The sequence below is a fragment of the Notamacropus eugenii genome, chromosome 6, assembly GCF_028372415.1.
Source record: "Notamacropus eugenii isolate mMacEug1 chromosome 6, mMacEug1.pri_v2, whole genome shotgun sequence".
Lineage (NCBI taxonomy): Eukaryota > Metazoa > Chordata > Mammalia > Diprotodontia > Macropodidae > Notamacropus > Notamacropus eugenii.
Genome location: NC_092877.1, coordinates 35443977 through 35462008, shown reverse-complemented (window position 1 = coordinate 35462008; position 18032 = coordinate 35443977). Strand labels below are relative to the sequence as shown.

Below are 18032 nucleotides of genomic sequence, written 5' to 3'. Positions count from 1 at the left end.
ATGATATTTTTAGCCATAAGCCCAGTTCTTTTTCTCTCTGACGTATAGTGTTCTAAGAACTGTGGTCTTTTGTGACAGTAATTATGGCACTGTCATATGTAAATTGTTTTTTTTTCTTGTTGCTCATAAAATTTTATCCTCAAGCTGGGGGTCTGAGGATTTCACTATAATATCCCTGTGGGTTTTTCTTGTAGGATCTCTTTCAGGTGATGACTGGATTTTTTCCATTTCTACCTTTTCCTCTTGTTCTAATGTTTCAGAACAATTTTCTTTAATTTCTTCTTGTGTTATTGTATCAAGATTGCTTTTTTGATCATAGCTTTCAGGTAATCTGATTATTCTTGTTTCCTCCTCTTGATCTATTATTTAGATTAGTTGTTTTTCTTATGAGATGTTTCACATTCTCTTCTATTTTTTTCATTCTTTACATTTTATTATTTCTTGGTCTCTTATGACTTTGGTGGCTTCCTTTTTGCCCAATTCTGATTTTCAAGGAGTCATTTTCTTCCTTAAGATTCTGGATCTCCTTTTCTAATTGGCTGACTTTCTTTTCAGAATCTTCTTGTTTTTCTTGGATCATTCTTACTTATTTTTCCATTTTTTCCTCAATCTCTCATTTGATTTTTAAAGTCTTTGTTAAGTTCTTCTACGAATTCTTTTTGGGCAGGTGACCATTTGACATTACTTTTTGCATTAGAATTTTTGCATTAGAAAAGGGTTTCTTTGCTTTAGTGTCCTCCTCTGAAGATGAACCCTGGTCTTTTTTCATTTGTAGCAGCTTATTTCTAGCAGTGGGGTATGAGAATGGTGCCTCTGGCCACAGGTCCTTCTTCAATTCTCCCCTCTGATCTAGAACTGAAACCAAGACCTCCAGCCTCCAGTAAGTGCCCAGAGCCAGCAGCATCACTGTCCCACCGCTTCTGCACTTACTGGGCAAGTGCTGGTTCCTTCTTGGGCCACATCACCATAGCACAGTTGGGTCTGGCATTCCTTGTCAGTAGAGGTTCCCTCAATATTCCCTGGCTCAAATGCCCAATTCCCCTCATTGTCCCCAGGGTAAAATTCCTGTGGCTCAGGAAGAGGCAGCCTCCCAATCCAGCTAACCTTACGGCTGTCTGCTTACTATTTAACTGGAACTAGCCTGGAGTGTTTATTCTTCACCGGGATCAGACCTCATCCTAGAATTTTTCTTCAAATCTTTTCCAATTCCCAGGAGGACCACTGTTCTGTCCCTACTCTTATTTATTTTTATCATTCTATGTTAGCCCTGAGGTGCTATTTTATGTCATTAGTGGGGGGAAATCTGGAAAGCTTGGAATTTTCTGACCTACTCGGCCATCTTCCATGAATCCTCCTGGTTTTTTTTTAGGGAAAAGATCTTCAGACTGGCAGTACATGTAGAAAAAAAATAGTAAACAAGGAATTGAAACCCCAGATAAAAGAGGAAATGGATCCACAGAAAATATACCCCAAGTTACCAAAAATAAGCTGTTGATACAGTTGCTGAGATGCTGTCAATGACCTCTGAAAAATTATGGAGCTTGAAAGAGGTACGGAAGAGTCAGAAATTAACAAATCTTAGAGTTTTTAAAATGAGGCATACATGGTCTAGTGAGCTTTTTTGAAATTCCTGAAAAAAATTCCTAACACATGATTAAAGGGATAGTTTGTGAGCACTTCCAAAGGGAAGTGCCGATCATTAGGAGCCAGCATGGATTCATGAAGAACAAGTCATGTCAGTGTCACCAGGGATGAGGTAAGGACTACATCTGTTTCTTCTCAATCCCTAATCCAGGGTTCTTCCACTATACCAGGATTTCAGTTTCATTCATTTTCATTGTTAGGGATTTTTTTCCTCCTTTGAAACTCTCAGTGAGCAGATTAAAACTAATTAGCCTCTAAATCTTTAAAGATTAAAATCTGTTTCAGGTGGTACAGGCAATTCTACGAGTCTATGAAATACCAATTGTGTACAATGAAGCATTTTCAATTTTTCATGTGTAATGGAATAGCAAGTAGGATACAGGCTTTGCCAACTTTTATTTTCGCCTTACAGGAAGGGCTGCTGGGGCTAGATTCTTGGATGCACACGTGCAGTTCCCACTGAGTCCAGTGGGACCTTCCACATGAATCTGAGGAAAGAATTTGGCCTAAATTATGCTGATGAAGCAAATGAGGATTCTGAAGAGAAGAAGATTACAAAAAAGGAAATAAATGAAGGCTACTGTCCAACTAAATTCAACTGGGAACAAATTTCCCCTTTACCTGCCCCAAGGCAGTTATAAAAAAAGAATCAAACTAACCATAATTACATAACAAATCTATTAAAAAATGCAATTGACTAAAAATTCCAAAATTGGCCTTTCTTAACTCTCAAAAGCATACACAGTAGTGAATTAGAGTTTTGAATTCTTATAAAGATCCCTAGTCAACAAACATGACAACATAAGCAACAGCCAAAAGTAGCCCAACACACATACCCACAGGTGGGCCTGCCGGCACAACACATTTCTTCTCCACTCGAGAAGTAGGAGGCGCAAGCTGGTTCTTCAAAAGACCTTCCTGTATCAGCTCCTGAACCCTGGCCTCATTAATCTTCGGGAAAGGAAGTATGTGAACTCGCAAGTGTGAACCTTCTGTGGGGCGTGGAACTTTCTGGAATGCCATGTGAGGATTTGGATTTTCCTGCAAAAGAGTGAATTTAAGGAAAATTGTGTCAGTTCATCGAATGTAACAACAATTTAGGGAACAGGTTGAAAGAGAAAATGAAGCTCAGGGAGAAAAAAAAGATTATCCTACGGGCTACAAGTCCAACAATTTCTTTTGGAGTAATTTTTCATGACATAAATCTTCATTCTTTCATTCATTCATCCTTCAAGGCATGGTCTATGTCTTTATCCTTTGTATACCCTACTGTGTCTCATCACTGTTTTCTATAAACAGTGAATAATAAGATGATAAATACTGTTTACTTGATTGTTGAATTCAATTTAGCAGTTTATAATAGCAACTCACATTTATAGCACTCTACAAACATAAAGTTAAATTGAATATAATGAAGCCAACAATATTTGCTTCAACGTCTGACTGTGCCTTTCCACTGTCTAGAAGGCTCTCCCTCCTTGCTTCTGGTTCCTAGCTTCCCTGGCTTTCTTCAAGACTCAGTTCAGATTCAATGTCAGGCCTTTCCCTCTACTCTGTATCTATTGTGTACGGAGTTGTTTGCATGTTGTCTCCCTGTTAGAACAGGAGCTCCTGAAGGGCAGGGACTATGTATTTTCTTTTCTCTGTATCTCAGTGCTTAGTATCTGGTACAAAGAGTAAATACTTACTAAACTGGACATGACTGAAATGGAATCTATTACATTTTTACTCAAACCCACCACTCCCTTTGAATTTCCTTTAGTACTTCTGAGAGTCATCCCATCATTGTTCCAGACACTTAGGTTCACAACCTTGGAATGGTGATTACTTCTTGCCTTTCCTACAGTGCCCCATCTCACACCTGCCCCTTCTCATTATTTCCATGGCCTATACTCAGTCTAGGCCCTCATGATCTATCTCCTCAACCACCACAATAACCTCCAAAACTAGTCTCCTTGCCTCAGGTTTCTTCCCTTTCCAACTCATTTTCTGTACAACTACCGAAGTGATATTCCCCAAACACAGAACTGAATAAATCGTTACCCTACTAATGGTGTTAATGATTGTATTACCCAAATGACAAGGTATAAACAATTCAGCCTGGCTCTACAGTCTGGCTCCCAACTTCCTTCATGCCTTCACTCCAGGCAAAGTGGCCCTCCTGATCCTACATCACCTTCTGCCTTTGTACAAGTGATACTGTGCCTGTCATGCATTCAACTCATCATTTTCCTGTCCTAGCCTCGCTTCTCTCACTCAAAGTGCAGCTCCTGTGCTGCCTTCTCAACTAGGCCTTTTCTCATCCACTCAGCTGTGAGCATTCCTTCCTTCATAAACTACTTTGTATTGCCTTCTATTTACTTACATGGACATTGGGTCAGGAAGACCTGCATTCAAATCCTGCCTTAGACATTTACTAGTTGCACGTCCCTGGGCAGGTCAACCTCTGTTACCCTCCCCAAAATGGAGATAATAATAGCATCTACAATGAGATAATATGAAGTGCTTTGCCAACCTTAAAGCACCATAAAAATGCTAGCTATTATTATCTGTTCGACCGAGCTTCTTGCCTTTCCTGGTATCACTGGTATTTAGCACAGTGCCTGCTACAAAGTAGTTACTTAATAAATGCAAGCTGAGTGACTTGAGTGCACAAATTATATCTTCCCTATAGAATGGAAACTCCTTGGGGGCCGGGATTATTTTTGCTTCTGGATCACCAGTACATGGGAGAGAATGGTTATGTTTGTCCTTCATTCTAGAAGAGGATCATGACATCAAGATGACGATATATGGAAAGGCAAGGAGTGAGAAAAAACTACAATGAGACAAGGGAACACAGAGCACATTAGGATATAACGAGGCTAGAAAGGCAGACTCAGATTAGATTGTGGAGTGGCCTTCAGTACCAGAATAAGGAGTTTGTATTTTACTCAATAGGTAATAGGGAGTCAGCAAAAAGATTTTAAACTAGGGAACAATGTGATCAAGGCTGGGCTTTAGGAAAGCAGGAAATTGCAGGAGAGAAGGCCCTGAGAAGAGCTACAATGGTGATTCAGATGAGAGATAAAGACGATCTGAATTAGAGTGTTAGTGATGAGGATGCTAGAGATATTGTACAGAAAGACTCAAGATGACTTGGCACCAGATTAAATTGGGGCCCAAGCAACAAATAAAAATGGTTACCACTGACAAGAAACTAAGACTATGTTCTAGGGCTTTCATAACTGGGAGGGGACACGGAACGATGAGTTAAGGACAACTGTGACTTTGGAGGCCCTGAACACCAGGAGGATAATGGGAAATAAGAAAGTCTGGAGGAAGGGCAGATTGTGTTGGGTTAGAGGGGTAATTTGACAAGCTGGGGAACGAGATTCTGAGAAGCACAGGCCGGCTATCCAAGTACTGAGTTACCCACAAACATTCTGAAAATACAGTTCAGAAAACACAATTCAAAACTGAATACAGTGTGCTGAATGACCTTTCTTACCTACTCTACTACAGGATTTCCCTGAATTCAGAGCCTGTCCACAAGAGAGCTAAAAGGCCTTAACTAAAATCTCACAGGAAGTAAACAGTGGTCTGACTCCCTGGCCAGTTAGCGCTCTTGCTGCTAGGCCTGGCCTCCCATAGCCCTAAATGGCCAAGGTAAAGGTACATTCTAGTCAACATAAAACCTGGTCATGGGATCATAGAATTATAGACCCAGAGATCTAGAAGGGCCCTCAGAGGCTATTTAGTACAACTTCATCAATGACACAGATGAGGAACAGAGGCTCAAAGAAGTTCAATGACTCATCTAAAGTCATACAAGTTAAGTGTGGGTGGTAAGATTTGAACCTGGTCCTCTGACGCTAGAGTTGCATTCCTTTAGAAGTTAGGCTGAATTTGCAGGTATCTAGGCAAGCTTTACTTGAATGAAGTCTAGAGATGAATTCTGCTTGGTCATGATTCATTCATTTGAGCTTAGGAAATTAAAAATAAGACTTTTCAAATTGATGCTCTTGTGATGTCATAGCCCTTGTACTGCTGCCCTCTACTGGGCAGAAGAACAAATGACAACTTTTGTGGCTAAATGAGAGGACCCCTTCACATAGGTCACACAGATTCACAGAACAAATGACATTGTTCTACAAAGGAGGTTCAGAAATTATGATCTAATCATCCACTGGGACAGTGAAAGTCTCTGAATGGTCTCGGTTTTCTGATATTTAACAGTCTTCATACAACTAAAAGGAATTTTAACTGACTTTTTATATTACAAGGATCAGAGAACAGAGACATAAGAAACTGTTTAGTATAATGCTATCATTTTACAAATAAGGAAACTGAGACCTAGGAGGTTATGGGCCATGTCAGCGTCACTGCACTAGTGAGTGTGAGGACCAGGATTCACACTCAGGTCCTCTGATTTGCAGTCTGGTGCTCTTTCCTCTTTGGGCTCTCCTGAGTCTCCACCTGACTTCCCACCTGCATGCATCAAGTGCCTTCAACTCTCTCCCAGACTTCCTTTGTTCCGTTGCTGAGCTCCTTCCATGGCCTCCATTTTGGGGTGGGCCAGGCCATTCTTTCTTCATCTTTTGGCTCTGTTCCCTCCCTCCCTCCCTCCCTTTTAGGTGGGATTTTCCCTCATTAGAATGTAAGCTCCTTACAGGCAGGGACCATCTTTCATTTTACTTACAGTGGTAATTCCAAGCACTTAGCACATGCCTGGCATATAGTAAGTGCTTAATAGATGCTTGTTGACTGACTGAACCAAGTTGTCTTCACAGATTACAAATCTCAAATGAGATAATGAATGTGAAAACCCTTCTAAACCAACTGGAAAATCTATATAAATGCATGGTGGTGGTATTATCATTAGCCTACAAATGTAGGCTGATTTTTATTTTTCATTAAGGAAAAATATTTTCTTCCACTGAAGAGTAGGGAAATTAATTTCTCCCTTGATTCAGTAAGGAATTCTAATACAAAGAAAAGACAAAAGAAAAGTTTAGACAGCTTGAGAGAATCTGGCAAAAAATCCTCCAAAAGGACCAGACTGAATTGCCTGAGAAAGCTGCAGTCCCAAATCTTTCTTCTTTCAGTCATAATCCTGACCTGTCACAAAGGCTTATAACTTGCTAAGTGTACTCCAGGAGGAATGTCTAGTAGCCCTGAGAACAAGGCAGTGAGATAGGGAGGAGACATAGGCAGGAGACATCCCTCCTACCCCACTCCCCAGTCATGAAAGACATTTATTTGGAAGTAAGCAAACAGATGGATTTGGGGAGGCAGACTAAATGAGAATATGTCTTCAGGCCTATGGAAAATAAGGCTGAAGATGAGGAAAATACAAAAAAAACAAACCAAAACAAAAAACTCCAACCAAAAAAACACAAGTGGAAATTCACAAGAGGCAAACACATTAATAGCTATGACAATAAGAACCAGTGTAGTCAATATATCAGACACTAACCCTTGCCCTACATGAGGGGCTGTATAATATGATGTGCATCAGCTAGAAGCTACCAAGCTCCTTAGAGAAGAGAATTTTGTAAAGTAACAAATTAGGGGAGACCTAATGCAGGTGAACTCCCAGAGGACTCCAAAGCCTATTGGTGAGGGTGAAAGAGAGAATATTTGGGGTTTCATCTACTGGGTACAACTTGGGCAATTTTCCTCCCTCACCAAAACACCTCTGAGCTTCATCCCTCAATAAGAGGCATGGGGGCACATTCCCTTCCAGGATATAAGAAAAGTTGTTTTAGGCGCTAGGGTCATAAGGGGCCTGATCTGCTTCTAAGAAGGCTACTGCCATGCCTCTGAGTGATTCACAGAATTCACATCATCTTTCACATCTGTCACAAGGTTGGGTGGATGTGACTGAACAGCACAGGCAGGAAAAGAGGAGATTTGCACAATTCTAATAGGTCCATGGGGGCTGTTTTGATACCAGCTCAACACCAAGCACATGGCACCGAACTGGTAACCAGGGGACATAGCTTTTGTTTACTAAATATTTACTGAATACTCTGAAGATCTTGGGCCAGGCGCTGTGTATGTAGATACCAAGATATAGAAGACAGTCTGCTCTCTCAAACTGACAGCATGTACACAGGAATGACAATTATTTAAGGAAGCAGGTAGTAAATGCCAAGTGAATGAAACAGAACATATGCACTATGGAGAGATCATTGCATTCAGGAGTAGCCAGAAAAGGCCCCACCTACTCAGAGATCCAGTGACCTTGGATCCGACTGCTCCTCAAACATGACACGCCATTTCTGGACTCAGTATTTTCACTGGCTGCCCTTCATGCCTAGGACTCTATCCTAGGCTTCCTTCAAGTCTCAGCTAAAGTCCAATATTCTCCAGGAAGCCTTTTCCAGTATTCCTTAAAAGCAGTGCCTTGACTCTGAAATCGCATCTTGGTTGTACCTAATTGTCTGCAGGTTGTCTTCACCATTAGATTGTGAGCCCCTTGCAGCAGAGACTGATTTTCTTTTGTTTTACTTTGTATCTGAAGTGATAAGCACAGTGCCTAGCACTGTGTTACTGTCTTTCTGGAGCCTCTTTAGGAATCAGATGGGGAGATGAAGATTCCAGCTGCCCTGGATGACAGCTACACGGGGCAGCGATATTCTCAGGGCTCTGGGGCTCAGAGACCCCTGAAGTGGTGGTAAAGGTAATGGTGGTGGTTCGGCCTGCCTGGCACACGCCTCAGACACAGCCATGCAGATGTGCCCTTGGGGAAGGGCGCTCCAAATTCGCACAGCTCGTCCCACCAGCATTTTGGTGGCTGTTTTTCACACTGAGCCATCTTAATAAACGCATTTGCTTTGTTCGAGGCAGTACAGTGGGTGGAGAGCTGGGCCTGGAATCAGGAAGACCTGAATTCAAATCCAGCCTCAGACACTGGTTGTGTGACTCTGAGCAAATCATTTTAGCTGTTTGTCTCAGTTTCTCCAACTGTAAAATGGGAATAATATAGCACCTCCCTCACAGGGTCATTGTGAGACTCAAATAAGATATTATTTGTAAAGTGCTTAATACAGTGCCTGGAACAGTAGATTATACACACACATGTGTGTATACATATATATGCACATATACATGTATATGCACATATACACATGTGTATATGTACATATATGCATGTGAGTGAGAGTGTGAGAGTGTGTGTGTGTGTGTGTGTGTGTGTGTGTGTGTGTGTGTGTGTTAGGAGTTTGTAACTAGAGTAACCTTTGAACCTACCAGCCTCTAATGCAGTTAAGCCCTCCAAGGCTTACTAGTGTGGGTGACAATGCACTCTCCAACAGAGAACACTGAGGTTTTACCTACTGGGCACAATGTGGGCAGCTTTCTTTCTCCCCAGAGAGGACACTATATTCATAAAACAGGATTTTAAGTCTCTTTGCTATTATGTTCATCTTTATCTTCCAGTTTGCCCTTAAACTGTGGCAACCAGAACTAAACATAATATTCTAGGTATAATTGCAATAGTACAGCGTATGATAGAAACTTGAATAATATATTTTGCTGTAGAGTTTCCTTACAACAGTCTTGTGAGATAGACAATTATTAGCCCCTCATTTGAGGAAGCCAAAGCTATATCACAGGACCACCATATTTAGAGTTGATAGGCACTTTGGAAATCATCTCTTCCAAGTCTTCCACTGTCCAAAGTAACTGAGGCTCAGAAAATGAAATGATTTGCCCAAGACCACAGTTAATAAGTAACAGAGTCAAGATCTGAACATAAGTCCTCTGATTTCAAATGAATATCCCTTTCACTACCTCACAGCTGGTCCTCAGAAAAGTGAAAGGACTTGCCTGTGGTCCTGGGGCTCAAAGACAAGATCTCTTGAATCTCAATCCCGGATTCTTTCTAAAATACCAAACTTCCTTTATTATTTCCTTATTCTGGATACCATTCTTCTACTCCTAGTTCATTCAGTCTAATTCATTCATTCCATTTCCAAGTTCTACTACCCTAATGTTTCATCACTGTGTGAATGTGAACTTGGGTTCCCAAAGGTCACACCAGTGGTCTGCAATATTTAGCAGGTAGTACAAAGCTGTAACTCTTCAATGATGGGTCTGATCATAGATTATATGGCTGCCATGGAAGGATGAAACTAGCTAAGTTCAGAGAGGTTTCTTACTGGAAGGTTAGTCATAAGCCAACTTATTTCATAAGACATTTTTTTCAACCATAGAAACCTATGAGTTACGTAAGGCAAGGAACCCACTTTGATGAAATCACAGATCATTGGAGCAAGTATGTACTTAGACAACATTAGCTTAACTGGGCCTAGTCCTTCACAACGATGATTCACGTTGAGCTTGAAGTCAATCAAAACTGTCCCTAAGACTTTTTATGAACAGGAACTTGTTTCTCCCTAAATCTCCCCCATGTTATACTCGTGCAATTACACAACAAAAAGACGTATGTCATGGACATGGGACCTGAGGAGAAGGAAGACTGAGAGGGTTGAGAAAGGGAAGACAATCCAGGCAGCTGTGAGTGAAGGTGTGAACCAAACTAATGTAAAGCTTTTTCAGAGGAGAGTGAGTAGATTGGTTTGTGAGCAATGGATGGTTCATGTAGAAGTGGCAAAGTTCAAATACTTCTTCATACACTTACTGGTTGTATAATCTTGGGCAAGTTATTGAACCTTTCTTTGACTCAGTTTTACCATCTGTAAAATAGTAATAATAATAACAGTACCTTCCTCCCAGGGTTGTTGTGAGGATCAAATCAGAAAACATACGTAAAGTGCTTTGCGAACTTCAAGGTGTTATATCAATGTTATTTATGATGATGGTGGTGGTGACATGGAAAAACAGTTGAAAATAAAGCTAAAAAGTTAAATCTGCTGAGATCCTTGAATCCCAAAGGAGTTTTGCTTCATCTTTTGGTAGTATGAAGCTATGGAAGGATTTTGAGTGGCATAATGTAAGCAATACATTATAAATTAATCTGGCAATAGCGTGCTCCTCAACTGTAAGCAGAGAGTAGAGGCAAAACAAATGGAATATAAAAGAAGGCACTGGGCTCTGGTAAAAAGATGCTGAGACAAAGAAAATGGGATTGCCATAAATGGAAATCAAGAAGGGAAGCACTGATTCTGAAAGGAAAATCATGAATTTTTTACATAGACTGAGTTTGAAATGTGTTTCATCAAGAGAGCTGAGAACTCTAGTTACTACACATGTAGCACCGTTTCCTTTGTACCATGCTTTACCTAAAGATTAGAGGGCCTGGGTCAGGGCCAGCAGCACAGATCAGAGGGTCACCTGGCAAAGGACATAATTAAAGTGCAAGGAGGCCCTTAAGAAGACATCCATGAGAAGGTAAGGAGAGGTAAAGGCTGAGCAGGGGCTAGATTCCCTTAAGTGGCTGGGAGGAGGAAAAAGAACCAGAAGAAAGTCAAAGCCAGAAGGAAATTGTTCAAGGCAATAAAGTCAAGGAAAGAGGGAGGACCTAGCAAGGTGTGACTTTAGGTGTCATAAGCTACAGAGGTTCAGGAGGGCAAAGGCTAAGAAAAGGTCACTGGAGTTGATAGGGGCTATCTGGAGCTGTTACGATTGTCACATCCCTCAGAACTGCTGTTTGATAGTCTCACCTGGGATAGCACTTGCCTTACCACAAACTACCTACATCTCTGTATGAAGTAATAAAACAATACCCAACCTTTTGTGAAGAGATACATTATCTCCATTTCCATGAAGCCTTATTATAACGACAACAGATTTGAGGTTTACAAAGTGCTTTACATAATTATCTTATTTGATCCTCAAAATAACCTTGGGCTATTAATTTCATTTTTTTAAACAGATGGAGAAAACTGAGGCTGAGAGAGATTGAGTCCAAGTCAAGGGGTTGTATCCACTATACTCCTTAGCTATATGTGCATAAATGTGCATGTATCTGCTGATGGTAAGTCATATTGAGAATGGGGACCTACTAGGCAAGGCTTCCATATTGACTGGTAAATCCCACTCTCCCCATGGAGGACTCCTGTAGTAATATAATTAGTAAAGGCCACATGATAAGAACTTTAAACCTATACTCAAATGCAGATGTGTAGATGTAGACTGTCCCTACTGTAGGTATCTTACCATCTCTTGCCTAGTTACCACAATTCTAAAGCTGAACCAGTTTTGTGTAGGTGGAAGAGGTGTATAGTTATGGAACTAAAATGACATCAGCCTTGAAACTGCAACAAAGAACAGATCAACATAGAACAGCAAGGAATTCCTGATGCTTTCTACTGCTCACCCCATTAATAAACCCTGCAGCCAGGTCTGGGGACCTCCTTGCTTCCCCAAAGCTCCAGGGAGTCACTGCTCTACCTCTCAGTACCAGGAAGTGATGTTCTTAATACCAAATGGCATTAGCACTCAAGTAAGACATGCTGGGGAGGGAGCTAACTTGGTATAACCCCCTCCCCCCCCACAGGAAAGGACATAACTGCATGTTTTGTTCAAATTCACCACATTCAAAACAACTTATTTTCCTCAAACCTTATCTCCTCTAAACTTCCATATTTCTACTGTTGTCACCAACATACTTTCAGGAACTAAATTTGCAACCTTGGAATCATCTTTGCCTCACAATGCTCTCTCAATCCAACCAATTGCCAAAACCTGTTCATTCCACATCTCCATATCTTGTCTCTCTCCCCTTCTATCCACTAACATAACCTCGTCATCTCTCCTCTGGACTGCAGATAAAACTTTTTAATTGGTCACTCTGTCTCCAGGACCTTCCTTCTACACTTCCTTTTCTGTACAGCACTAAATATGACATTCCTAAAACATAGACTGGACTATGTTATCACCCTACTCAAAAAACTGTCACCACTTTCCTACCTCTGGGAACAGCCTGGCTTTTAACTCACTGCCCTGACCCATCTCTCTTTGCCTCCCATTCTCCTTTCTACTCTTATTTGATAGGACTACACTTCTGGCACTGCTCTAGCCAAGGTGGCTTGCTACTTGTGGATCCTCCTACATGACATCTCATTTCTTGCCTCTGTGCCTTTGACAAGCACAGTGCACACCCTTCTCACCCCCACCAAACAAAATCCCTAACTTACTTTATGGCACAGGTACTCCCAACACGATGAGGCCTTTCTGGATACTCTGGATACTTTGCATGAATTTTATAAATAAAATTCCCTTGCCTCCTCAATAGAGTAAAATCTCCTTGAAGACAGGGACTGATTTGCTTTTGTCTTTGTATCTCTAAAACCTAGCATAGTAGGCACTTAATAAATATTTATTAAGTTTAATTTCCAATTTGAACTCAGGCCCTCTAATCTTTAGGTATTGCATAGTACAAAGGAAATGGTGTCAGATGTGTTCTAAGGGCACCTGGGCTCAAATTCCAGCTCCAATACTTATTACCTGTGGGGCCCTGGGCATCTATAAAATGAGGCCGGTGGATATTCAATTCAATTCAATAAACATTTATTAAGTGTCTCTAGGGATACAAAAAAGAAACAAAAGACAGTCCTTGTCCTCAAAGAGTTTACAATCTGGTAGGGGAGACAAAATGTAAACTTTTAAGGCCTCTTCCAGTTCAAAATCTTTACTATGATTCTCTGATCTATAATCCTCTGATTGAAAATCCATCTTTCATATGTGTATATACATATATATGTGCATATACATTATACACACATATGTATACGTATATATTTTTCTTCAATTTACATATTTTTCTTCAATTTAACACGTCTTTAAATAAAAGTGAAAGATATCCATAAAATAACAAGATTAGCCTTTTAACAAATATACCAGAAGTCATACATCCCAAAGAGCTGCCTTTGCTCAAAGCATTTAGGAATTTCTTTTTAGAAGTATCCTTCAGAATCTTAAATAAAACAAAACAAACATTTTGATGGTGACAAAATCCCATCCTTTGATGGGATGATTTGATTTGTGGAAACAGGAAATGTTATTTGGAACTATGTGTGATGAAGAAGGTGGATAATTAAGTTGGATTTGTTTAAAAAAGGTGGCATAATGTATCAGTAAGCATCCCAACATACATGGGGGGCCTGCTATCACAGATTCTTAGATCTGCATTCATAAAAGGAAAAGCAACTTTTGAGGGGTTAACAATCACTTTAATCAAGCACATGTACCATTCCTTTAACCAAGCACATATATCATTCATTTAGTTCAGGGGAGTCGCCACTCTGAATTTCAAAGAAAATGCAGAGAAATGAAAAGATCAACAGACAGATGGCTTCCTTTGCCTGAATTCAACAGACAACTGAACCCCAACTGTCTGGCCATAGCTACCAGAGAAGAAAGCACAACATCTGGGTTCTAGAAGCCATGTGCGTGTGGGGAGGGAGTGGGGGTGTGGGGGTGTGTGTGGGGGTTCTTAGTGGCTTCCCAGAGTGCTCACCTGCCACTCAAACCTTGCAAAAAGTAAGCCTCAAAGAGTAAAACCTTTTTTAGAGCCAAAGGGCATCATAATCCTTTGACTTGGACCCTCCATAGAAAAAACAAAAGGTACTTGGGACTCCAACAAAACTACTTCCCTTAATCAAGCTTCCCACAATAAGCAGGCCCAGCAATGGGTGGGAAAGATCTCTAATCATATTAAAATAATTAACAAAACAAATATATACACTGTTTCTAGTTAAAGAAACTCTCCTTTCTGTACTTTACTCCTGGTAAATACTCTTGATTGATAAAGGCAACATTCAATCAGAGGCACTTGATTATACTAAAACAAAAACAGCAAAAGATCCTATTTTGATTGTCATCACACATGACTCCAAAGCAACAAAACTCTCTCTCATATGTATCTAGTAAATTGGCTCTAAAAGCCATTCCCCCAGAAGGAAGCCTGAATAATAGAAGCTGTGGTGAAATAAATATATATTCTCCTGTAAGGACTTTTTTGTAGGGGAGATTGCAACCATTGAGATGTCCTGGTATGCTTGTCAAAATTAACTTTATTATTTAATAATCTACACTGTATACAGAGTATCCACAAAATCTTAGTGGCGCTTGAAGCATTAATAGCTTGAAATGGAACCTCCACTGCATTTCTTGACTCCAATTCCTCTCTCTTGATTCTGATGTTATTGCATTTCACCATTTAATACCCAGGTTCCTGTAATAGCCTCAAGTCTCTCCCCATATCATTCATCCTTAACACAGCTGCAAGAGAAATCTTCCTTAAAATCAACAATGCTCCAGATCTGATTGTGTCACTTCTACTCAAAAACTTCTGGTGTCTCTCTATTACCCACTATACATAGCTTTACTAGCATAGAACTACACTGAGATTTTTGGAATACCTTGTATATCCTGTATGCAGCTAGCTGAAGAAAGGAAGAAAATAATCACTTATTAAGCACCTACTATATGTTAGGTACTGTGCTAAGTTAGCCCTTTACAGGTGCTATTATCCTTCCCTCCCTGAACTCTGGTCTTCCTGCCTGGAGAACCCATATTCCACACACAGTGCCACCTACCTGCCTCAGTGAATAACGCAGTTATTGACATGTTGTCTTCTCCTTTAGAATGTGAGCACTGTGGGGGGGCAGAGCCAAGATGGTGGAGTAGAAAGATACACATATGCAGGGTCTCCCCACACAGCCCATAAAATACCTGTAGAGAGGGACTCTCAACAAATTTTGGAGCAGCAGAAGTGGAGAACAACAGAGTGAAGGAGATTTCCAGCCCAGGGTGACCTGAAAGGCCCACAGGAAACATTGGTTGTGCAGCGGAGCGCCCCAACCGTGGGGCTTGCGAATAGCCCTTGGGGGTGGAATCTCCAGTCACAGAATCCCCAGTCCCAGCAGCAGCAGGTTCAAAGATCCCTTAACCCACAGGTGCCAAAGGTCAGTGACGGGGTTTATTCAGCTGGGCAGGAAGGGAGAAGGATCCTCCATAGCTCCAGCCTTAGGCAGCCACCGCAGAGGCCACATAGGCAGGCAGCCACATTGGCAGGTGCAGCAGCTGGACCATTACTAGAGCGTAAAAACCCCTAGGGGCATCAAAGAGCTGAGTCTTGCCTAGGCCCTGTGTGGAGGCCCTGGGGGAGTTGGTCTTTGTCTCACACTGAATGGGGCCCTGCCCATCCAGCTTATCTGAAAATCAGCCCCCAGTGCTGATGGAGGAACTGGAGACCAGGTGGCTGTGGAGAGGTAACTGCTAAGATTCTGGGCACAAAAATCCCTCTCTGCATCCAGACCAGTACAAGTTTGATTGTGCCACCTTGGAGGAACTGAGATCTTACAGATTCCTAGAGTATAACCTACTCTTGACAAAGGACCCCAAAATCAATTAACTGGTTGGGAAAAATGCCCAAAAAAGGGAAAAAAATAAGATTATAGGTTACTTTCTTGGTGAACTTATATCTTCTCCCATCCTTTCGGATGAGGAAGAACAATGCTTACTATCTGGGAAAGACATAAAAGTCAAGGCTTCTGTATATCCCAAACATCCAAAATAAATATTCAATGGGCTCAGGCCATGGAAGAACTCAAAAAGGATTTTGAAAATCAAGTAAGAGAGGTGGAGAAAAAATTGGGAAGAGAAATGAGAGAGATGCAAGAAAAGCATGAAAAGCGAGTCAACACCTTGCTAAAGGAGACCCAAAAAAAGAAAATAACACCTTGAAAAATAGGCTAACTTAGTTGACAGAAGAGGTTCAAAAAGCCAATGAGAAGAATGCTTTAAAAAGCAAAATTAGCCAAATGGAAAAGGAGGTTCAAAAGCTCACTGAAGAAAATAGTTCTTTCAAAATTACAATAGAACATTCTAATGACTTTATGAGAAACCAAGAAATCACAAAACAAAACCAGAAGAATGAAAAAATGGAAGATAATGTGAAATATCTCATTGGAAAAACAACTGACCTGGAAAACAGATTCAGGAAAGACAATTTAAAAATTATGGGACTACCTGAAAGCCTTGATCAAAAAAAGGGCCTAGACATCATCTTTCATGAAATTATCAAGGAAAACTGCTCTGAGATTATAGAACCAGGGGGCAAAATAAATACTGAAAGTATCCACCGATCCCCTCCTGAAAGAGATCCAAAAAGAGAAACTCCGAGGAACATTGTGGCCAAATTCCAGAGTTCCCAGGTCAAGGAGAAAATATTGCAAGCAGCTAGAAAGAAACAATTCAAGTATTGTGTAAACACAATCAGGATAACACAAGATCTAGCAGCTTCTACATTAAGGGATCAAAGGGCGTGGAATATGATATTCCAGAAGTCAAAGGAACTAGGATTAAAACCAAGAATCACCTACCCAGCAAAACTCAGTATAATACTTCAGGGGAAAAAATTGTCTTTAAATGAAATAGAGGACTTTCAAGCATTCTGGATGAAAAGACCAGAGCAGAAAAGAAAATTTGACCTTCAAACACAAGAATCAAGAGAAGCATGAAAGGGTAAACAGCAAAGAGAAATCATAAGGGACTTACTCAAGTTGAACTGCTTACATTCCTACATGGAAAGACAATATTTGTAACTCTTGAAACTTTTTTCAGTATCTGGGTAGTTGGTGGGATTACACACACACACACACACACACACACACACACACACACACACACACAGAGCACAAGGTGAATTGAATAGGATGGGATCATATCTTTAAAAAAATGAAATTAAGCGGTGAGAGAGAAATATATTGGGAGGAGAAAGGGAGAAATGGAATGGGGCAGGTTATCTCTCATAAAAGAGGCAAATAAAAGACTTTTCAGTGGAGGGAAAAAGAGGGGAGGTGAGAGAAAAAACATGAAGCTTACTCTCATCACATTTGACTAAAGAAAGGAATAAAATGCACACTCATTTTGGTATAAAAACCTATCTTACAATACAGGAAAGTGGAGGAGAAGGGGATAAGCAGGGTCGGGGGGGATGATGGAAGGGAGGGCAGTGGGAGGAGGGAGCAATTTGAAGTCAACACTCTTGGGGAGGGACAGGATCAAAAGAGAGAACAGAAGCAATGGGGGGCCAGATAGGATGGAGGGAATTATAGTTAGTCTTACACAACATGACTATTATGGAAGTCATTTGCAAAACTACACAGATATGGCCTATATTGAATTGCCTGCCTTCCCAAAGGGAATGAGTGGGGAGGGAGGGATGAAGAGAAACTGGAACTCAAAGTTTTAGGAACAACTGTTGAGTATTGTTCTTGCAACTAGGAAACAGAAATACAGATACTGGGGTATAGAAAGTTATCTTGCCCTACAGAACAAAAGAGAAGATGGGAATAAGGGAAGGGAGAGATGTTAGAAGAGAGGGCAGATTGGTGATAGGGGCAATTAGAATGCTTGGCATTTTGGGATGGGGGAGGGGAGAAATGGGGAGAAAATTTGGAACCCAAAATTTTGTGGAAATGAATGTTGAA

At 40.8% G+C, this 18032-nt stretch overlaps 1 protein-coding gene across 12 annotated transcripts in view; it reads right to left on the bottom strand.

Annotated features, from left to right (window-relative positions):
• SBF2 (SET binding factor 2) overlaps positions 1-18032 on the bottom strand; it is a 500875-nt gene that overhangs the window by 197826 nt on the left and 285017 nt on the right. For all 12 annotated transcript variants that reach the window (XM_072619459.1, XM_072619460.1, XM_072619461.1 and 9 more), the window contains one exon: positions 2481-2685. In XM_072619459.1, the coding sequence (XP_072475560.1) occupies positions 2481-2685 (205 nt within the window). The remainder of the gene's footprint in view (positions 1-2480; positions 2686-18032) is intronic.